Raw genomic sequence first — 9,141 nt, 5'->3', positions numbered from 1 at the left:
CAGGAAAAAGAAACTGTGGCTCACATACTCAATGGATGTAATTTCTACAAAGGACAGTATGTGGCCAGGCACGACTGTTTGGTAGATCTGGTTGCAAAAGACTTACAAAACCTAAGACATGATGGCAGGTTTTACCTTCATAGCACTGTGAAATTGAACTGGTTTCATCATAATATACTTGACAATGAGTACTTTAAAAACATTCCAAACACCCCAGATATTGTAATTGTAAATGAATCTGTGAACTCTGTATTTATTATTGAAGTAGGCTGCTGTTTTGATTTGTATATGGAGACTTGCTATTATTCCAAGCTACTGAAATATCAATCATTAATGGAACTCATTCGCCAGCTGGGATATGACTGTAGATTAATAATTCTTGTCTTTGGAAGTTTAGGCCATGTACATAAGAATGTTGTCAGAGGGCTGCAGATGGGGGGGCTGCATAAAAAGGGGGCAAAAAAACTAGCAAAATTCTGCTCTGTTTCAGCTATCATTGGTAGCAAGCAAATATGGAGTCGAAGATGTTTTGTTTATCCTTGACTCTTGAGTGTTACAGCATTAAGAGAACTGATAAAAGTTTGTAAGCCTATCAGACCTGTCACCCTGTCAAAGACTCTTCCCAAAGTATTTGGATCCTGTAACTTGTCGCTTGTCTTGTGGATCCAAATAAAAGCAATCAAATGTGTGTGTGAGTGTGTGAGTGTGTGTGTGTGTGCTAGCTCAGTAGATATCAGGGGTTAGGGTTATGGATAGGGTAAGGGTTAGGGTCACGGATAGCATGACATACAGATGGTCAACTTATGGTTCTGTTTTCCTGCTTCATGAATGTTGATTATATGACGCTCCACTGGCACAGAGGGAAGTGCGTCATCTTGCATGCCAGTGCGCCGAGTTTGCTCACACACACACACACACGCACACGCACACGCACACGCACACGCACACGCACACGCACACACACACACGCACACACAGACACACACACACACACACACACACACACACACACACACACACACACACACACACACGCACGCTTGTGAAACAGAAGATTTGGTTATTGATTACAAAGGCCTCATTAGCTACCTTAACTACTCAGCCTAAACAACAAGCATCGAGTTGCTTTCTGTGCTTTATTGAAATCTGCTTTTGGATAATCCAAACAAGAAAGGAGTTCAAACGGGACACAATATAATTGATATGAAAATAAACTTGTGGCTGGAGGTTTTTAATTCAGGCAGTTCAGCAGTTTTTTGGGCAGACAAAACTGCATTGAGGAATCCAAACTTGGTCCAATTCAACACAGTGACCTAAATGAGTTTGTCAGAAGGTCACTAAGGAGAAGAGTTGAGAAGTTTTACTGTTGGATCAAGTAAAGGGAGAGAATGATCTTCGCAAACACACACACTCTCTCACACACACACACACACACACACTCTCTCTCACACAAACACACACACTCTTCTGTTGGATCAAGTAAAGGGAGAGAATGCTCTTCGCAAACACACACACTCTCTCACACACACACACAAACACTCTCTCTCACACACACACACACACACACACACTCTTCTGTTGGATCAAGTAAAGGGAGAGAATGCTCTTCGCAAACCCAAACCTGAAGTGGCGGCCTGGTAAAGTATTTTAAATGTGGAAACTAATTATTCTGGTGTCAGAGTAAGTGGGTCATGGACTGAATGTAGACATTGAGCACAAGAATATGCAACCAATTACCACCACACACACACACACACACACACACACACACACACACACACACACACACACACACACACACACACACACACACACACACACACACACACACAAACAAACACACACACACACACACACACACACACACACAAACAAACACACACACACACACACACACACACACACACACACACACACACACACACACACACACACACACACACACACACACACTCACACACACACACACACTCTCAATTACCAATACTCTTCAGGGGCTTCCCCCCAGCCACACTCTGACCAGTGCCCATGCATCATGTTGTGCACACACACACACACACGCACGCACACACACACACACACACACACACACACACACACACACACACACACACACACACACACACACACACACACACACACACACACACACACACACACACACACACACACACACACACACACACACACACACACACACACACACACACACACACACACACACACACACACACACACACACACACACACACCCATGCCCACAGTGCCTTTTGAATGGAAATTCTCCATTGAAAGCCAAATTCGGTTCAATCCAGGACTGGACTCATTACTTGTCTGGGGACCGACTCATTTGGTTGGCTCTCGGTAGTTTGCCAGTGGTTTCCAGTGGTTTGCTGTTACCTTCACACACACACACACACACACACACACACACACACACACACACACACACACACACCCAGTGGCTTGCTGTTACGTTCAGAGCGCTGAGGATGTTGGAGGAGCCTGAACACTAAATTGGTAATTTCATGAATAAATGAAACAGTCCTTGGGACATGGGCCTCTAGGATTGGGAATATCATGACAAATCGAAACCATTCCAAAATTTTAAGTGAGAAATTTTATTTGATTCAGAGATATGAACTGTTCATGAGCAAACAGCCATTAAACTAACGAGATTTCGTTGTAGACCCATGTACATTTACCCCAGATGCTGCCAGAGAGGTCCGAAACTCTTTAGGTGATGTGTGGGTTGACTTTTACCTGATTTATTCTTCTTCTGGTGCTTCTTGGTGATGGTCTTGATGGGCGTCCACTTCTAGGCAGAGATGCGGTCATGTTGAATACCCTCCATTTCAAAATTATTTGTCTTGGATGGATGGATGGAGCTGGAATCTTTTGGAGATGGTCTTATAGCTTTCCCAAGACTGATGGGCTGTCAGTACCTTCTTCCTGATGTTCTCGGATATCTCGTTTCCTCTCGGCATTGTTGATCTGTGTGGGTACACCTTGGCACTACAGTAGTTTGGTTGGTTTCCTCTCTCTTTTAATCTGTATGGCCCAAACCTTTCCCTAAGGATGTCTCAGATGATCGGTTTGCTCAATTGACTAATTATTCACCCAAATAAGTTTCACTGAATCTGTTACCTGCTTGACTTTATCAATTCAGCTGGGGGTTCACTTACTTTTGAAATGGACTAATTCCATGTTTCATGTAGTTTTTCAGCTTCTCAAACAATTTCCTCTAAACAAGTACATGCAAATGATAAACATAAACCTGACATTTCATCTATGGAAAATTGGTGATAAAAAAATGAAAAATCATGGTAAAACAACAGAAAACGCTTAAGTCCTCAAGGGGTTCACATACTTTCAAGTGGCACTGTATGTGTCTGAACATGATTGGACAGAAGGTGTATACGTGTCTGAACATGATTGGACAGAAGGTGTATATGTGTCTGAACATGATTGGACAGAAGGTGTATATGTGTCTGAACATGATTGGACAGAAGGTGTTTATGTGTCTGAACATGATTGGACAGAAGGTGTATATGTGTCTGAACATGATTGGACAGAAGGTGTATACGTGTCTGAACATGATTGGACAGAAGGTGTATACGTGTCTGAACATGATTGGACAGAAGGTGTATATGTGTCTGAACATGATTGGACAGAAGGTGTACATGTGTCTGAACATGATTGGACAGATGGTGTATATGTGTCTGAACATGATTGGACAGAAGGTGTATACGTGTCTGAACATGATTGGACAGAAGGTGTATATGTGCCTGAACATGATTGGACAGTAGAATTCATTAAAGTGGAATTATTTAATGACCTCCAATATAAGATAGAAGCACAATTTAATGGCATGGTTAACACAGAGTTAAATTATTGGTTGGTGAATGAACAGTTTATTAAAGTAACAAACGGTAAGCGTAAATATTACAAGTATCAGTCATACTCAATGTAAGACCAGATGGATGAGTACAACTGTAAATAGTGACAATTGAAAGAACAGGTTGGATGCCAATTAGACCGATTATACTTCAATGACCACATAAAACTGATAACTTAAATGCATCATATTAAAATAAATAAAACCCTTTACCTGAATAAGTGAGTGAATCAGAAAAAGAGATGAGAAGGGAGAGAGAGGCATAGAGAGAGAGCGCCAAAGTGAAGAGCTTAAGAAGAGATCGAGAGAGCAAGAGTGAAGAGCTGAAGAGAAGAGAAGAGAAGAGAAGAGAAGAGAAGAGAGTATGCGGAGCTAAAGTACTGAGATTCTTGTCTAAAACGCAATGGTGTGCAGATACTTGAGATTGTAACGCACAGCATCAGGCTGCCCATTGTAAGGATCAATTCAAGACTAAACATGTTACATTCATATCCATTTACAGATAGTTTAGCTGTTCCTAGGTCAGCTCTGAGCTGAGGTGGCGGGTCGACTTCACCAGGGTGGGAACCACTTGTCAGGCAACTCTTTCTCAGAAGGTGATGAGGCCTATTTACCCCGAGGTGTGAAGCCCTTTGTGGGATTGTGGTAACAGTATGCAATGAGTCCTTTGGTGTGAGAGGAGAGAAGAGTCGTCTGTTAAACCCCTCGACCCATTGGCCAGACCTGGGAAATCTGGCTATCCATATTGTAGAGTGCATTCAGCCCTACAGGGTGCCATTCAATTACCCAAAATATTCTCACTGGTAATCTTTGAATAAATAAATAAATAAATACATGACAGAAAACAAGAATATTGAAGAATGTGAAGAATATAGCTACTTTTACCCAAATAGAATCTCACCTAGTAGAAAGTATATTATGAGGTCATAATAGGAACCTGTGAGATGTTTTATACTACGGCATCATGTACTTTTCATTGATGAGGAGGGAAACTAATACTATCATTTGAAGCATTGGCTAGGCAAAAGTGAACACACCGCTGTCTCTAAGAGAGAGCTAAATGCTAAATGCAACCGAAAGGAACCACATCCAGCAAGCTTGCAAGACAAACACACACACACACACACACACACACACACACACACACACACACACACACACACACAGAAAGGAACCACATCCAGCAAGCTTGCAAGACAAAGTCATTTGTTGTTGAGCCCCACCCTGGAACATAGCGGTGGCACTCCTCCAGTCAGTGTTTGGACTGAGTTTACCTTTCCACCCTTGCAGTGGAATGAGGGAGGGCACACACACACACACACACACACACACACACACACTCTCATTACACACACACGCGCACACACACACACACACACACACACACACACACACACACACACACACACAGGGAAGGCATTGCAACTGTGTAAAATGGTCCTCCTAGTTGAATAACCAGAGCACATTTGAACATTCCGTCACGGTATTGCAAAAGTTGAATATGATGAGGGAGTAATGAAGGGAGGAAGTGCAGTTTTCTGAAAAAGTCACTAATTGTGTGCACATCTGGACAACAACAAACTGAGTTTAAGATCACACAGCCTCAACAGGAGCTACAGTAGTCACTAAAAGTCTTATGAAAATAATGTATGAAAAGTAGTTTGTGATAAGGAGAATAATTAGTTTGTTATATGGAGAATAAGTAGTTTGTGTTTGGGAGAAAAAAGGAGAAAAAAATCAGTGGATTGTTTAGTTTGCGTAAGCCTAAAAAAAGGGAACAGAGGAACAACCCTGAAACGTTTTTTCCAAGAAACTGAAACATTGCACAACTCAGACTAAGCACACTTTCTAAAACAGCTTCAACAGGAGCTACAGTAGTCACTGAAAGTCTTATGAAACTGATGTATGAAAAAGTAGTTTGTGATAAGGAGAATAATTAGTTTGTGATAAGGAGAATCATTAGTTTGTTATAAGGAGAATAAGTAGTTTGTTGTAAGGAGAATAAGTAGTTTGTGTTAAGGAGAAAAAGTAGTTTGTGTTAAGGGGAAAAAGTAGTTTGTGTTAAGGAGAAAAAGTAGTTTGTGTTTGGGAGAAAGAGTAGTTTGTGTTTGGGAGAAAGAGTAGTTTGTGTTTGGGAGAAAGAGTAGTTTGTGTTTGCGTAGGCGTAAAAAAAGGGATCAGAGAACCAACCCTGAAGAAACATTGCACAACTCAGACTAAGCACACTTTCTAAAACATGACCTCCGGAGCCAGTGGCCAAGGGATCCTATTCTCACTCGGGCAAGAGCTGCTCTTTAAGGAACCAATGCAGAACAGTCACAATCTATAAAATACAAATGAAGTCTATACCATCCTTGCGTATCGAAAATATTCATATTTCTGTGCATGTGTTACAGTTCTATAAGACACTCTGTGTCTGGGAACTCAGGGAGATTCAGTTCATATTTCTTCTGTATGTCGTATGGAAGGAACCGTCCAGCCAGAAAGTGCTTCCCGGAGAAGTTAGTGGCGCACTTCTTGGGTGCCATGAGAGAGATGAGGACCTCGGGACTGATGCCATCCTTACCGGCCTCTTCAGCATCCCAACCTGCAGAGTAAAGACACTTTAGACCACCGCAATGATTCAAATGTGTACATGGAGTATAGAGTATATGGAAAGATACATTAGATCAATTTTATCATTTTGAGCCATAACTGTACAAAACAGTCAAAGCTGTAGACAACAGTGATGTGCATTGTAATATGATGAATGTGATATGAGAATATGATATAGACTGTTGCATGCTGGCAGCAGTGATGTGCATTGTAATATGATGAATGTGATATGAGAATATGATATAGACTGTAGCATGTTGACAGCAGTGATGTGCATCCTGATATGACATGATGAATGTGATATGGGAATATGATATAGACTGTAGCATGTTGACAGCAGTGATGTGCATCCTGATATGATATGATGAATGTGATATGGGAATATGATATAGACTGTAGCATGTTGGCACCAGTGATGTGCATCCTGATATGATGGATATGATATGATGAATATGTTGTAGTCTGTAGCATACCTAAGGGGACGTCGACACTGGCGATGGGGATTTTGACCTGTTTCAAGGTGACCAGGATACTGGAGTAGGGCTCCTTGATGTCACTGGCGTCACTGTCTTGACCCAGCATGGCTTCAATCACCAGGTTGTAGGCATCATTGATCAACTGGACCTGAAACATTCAACCAAGATGTATCAGTATAGATTCCAGTCTCACTTATGGCTGTTTGAGGCATCTGTGTCAGTATAGATTCCAGTCTCACGTATGGCTGTTTGAAGCATCTGTGTCAGTATAGATTCGTGTCTCACGTATGGCTGTTTGAAGCATCTGTATCAGTATAGATTTGTGTCTCACGTATGGCTGTTTGAAGAATCTGTGTCAGTATAGATTCGTGTCTCACGTATGGCTGTTTGAGGCATCTGTATCAGTATACATTCCAGTCTCACGTATGGCTGTTTGAAGCATCTGTGCCAGTATAGATTCGTGTCTCACGTATGGCTGTTTGAAGCATCTGTGTCAGTATAGATTCGTGTCTCACGTATGGCTGTTTGAAGCATCTGTGTCAGTATAGATTCGTGTCTCACGTATGGCTGTTTGAAGCATCTGTGTCAGTATAGATTTGTGTCTCACGTATGGCTGTTTGAAGAATCTGTGTCAGTATAGATTCGTGTCTCACGTATGGCTGTTTGAGGCATCTGTATCAGTATACATTCCAGTCTCACGTATGGCTGTTTGAAGCATCTGTGCCAGTATAGAGTCCAGTCTCACGTATGGCTGTTTGAAGAATCTGTGTCAGTATAGATTCGTGTCTCACGTATGGCTGTTTGAGGCATCTGTATCAGTATACATTCCAGTCTCATGTATGGCTGTTTGTTTGAAGCATCTGTATCAGTATAAATTTGTGTCTCACGTATGGCTGTTTGAAGCATCTGTGTCAGTATAGATTCGTGTCTCACGTATGGCTGTTTAGGGTTATGGCTGTCTGAAGCCTCTGTGTCTCCATGAGCCCTCAGTCCTCTCAGTGGGTAGGTATGAGAGGAAGGGGAGGGGCCTCACCTCAGTAGGCAGATATGAGAGGAAGGGGAGGGGCAGGTATGAGAGGAAGGGGAGGGGCCTCACCTCAGTGGGCAGATATGAGAGGAAGGGGTGTGGCTCACCTCAGTAGGCAGGTATGAGAGGAAGGGGAGGGGCCTCACCTCAGTAGACAGGTATGAGAGGAAGGGGAGGGGCCTCACATCAGTAGACAGGTATGAGAGGAAGGGGAGGGGCTCACCTCAGTAGGCAGGTATGAGAGGAAGGGGAGGGGCCTCGCCTCAGTGGGCAGGTATGAGAGGAAGGGGAGGGGCCTCACCTCAGTAGGCAGGTATGGGGAGGGGCCTAGCCTCAGTAGGCAGGTATGAGATGAAGGGGAGGGGAGGGGCCTCACCTCAGAAGGCAGGTATGAGAGGAAGGGGAGGGGCCTCACCTCAGTGGGCAGGTATGACAGGAAGGGGAGGGGCAGGTATGAGAGGAAGGGGAGGGGCTCACCTCAGTAGGCAGGTATGAGAGGAAGGGGAGGGGCCTCACCTCAGTAGGCAGGTATGAGAGGAAGGGGAGGGGCCTCACCTCAGTAGGCAGGTATGAGAGGAAGGGGATGTCCATCTTCTCACACTGAACGGTGATGTCTTGGTGCACGCTGTGTGTGGAGCGCTTGGGGTAGTAGATGGTGGGCTCATACTCCTGTCAGAGGGGAGAGAAGAAGGAGAGATGCCTGAGGACGGGGGCTTTCAGTAGAAAAGGTGAGTTAAGGTAGCGGTACCAGCGGAAACTAGGTAACAGTGGAAACTAGGTAACAGTGGTAACTAGGTTACAGCAGTAACTAGGTAACAGGTAGAGCTGCTCTATGGAAAAGGTGAGTTAAGGTAGTGGTTAAAGCGGTAACAGTGGTAACTAGGTAACAGCGGTAACTAGGTAACAGTGGTAACTAGGTTACAGCAGTAACTAGGTAACAGGTAGAGCTGCTCTATGGAAAAGGTGAGTTAAGGTAGCGGTTATAGCGGTAACAGTGGTAACTAGGCAACAGTGGTAACTAGGTAACAGTGGTAACTAGGTAACAGTGGTAACCGGGTAACAGTGGTAACTACGTAACAGGAAGCGCTCCACTGTGGAAAAGGTGAGTTAAGGTAGCGCTTAAAGTGGTAACAGTGGTAAATCGG

At 43.5% G+C, this 9,141-nt stretch overlaps 1 protein-coding gene across 1 annotated transcript in view; it reads right to left on the bottom strand.

Annotated features, from left to right (window-relative positions):
• Positions 1-6,288: 6,288 nt before the first annotated feature.
• The window catches only part of yjefn3 (YjeF N-terminal domain containing 3), a gene marked incomplete at its 3' end in the record, with an annotated part of 45,054 nt that continues 42,201 nt past the window's right edge, over positions 6,289-9,141 (bottom strand). The window contains exons 4-6 of the mRNA XM_080833838.1: positions 8,552-8,665; positions 6,967-7,117; positions 6,289-6,485 (exon numbers count right to left, since the gene is read on the bottom strand). Coding sequence (XP_080689964.1) covers positions 6,289-6,485; positions 6,967-7,117; positions 8,552-8,665 — 462 coding nt within the window. The remainder of the gene's footprint in view (positions 6,486-6,966; positions 7,118-8,551; positions 8,666-9,141) is intronic.

The sequence above is a fragment of the Sprattus sprattus genome (genome assembly GCF_963457725.1).
Source record: "Sprattus sprattus genome assembly, chromosome: 3".
Lineage (NCBI taxonomy): Eukaryota > Metazoa > Chordata > Actinopteri > Clupeiformes > Clupeidae > Sprattus > Sprattus sprattus.
This window is presented reverse-complemented; position numbering and strand designations above follow the sequence as displayed.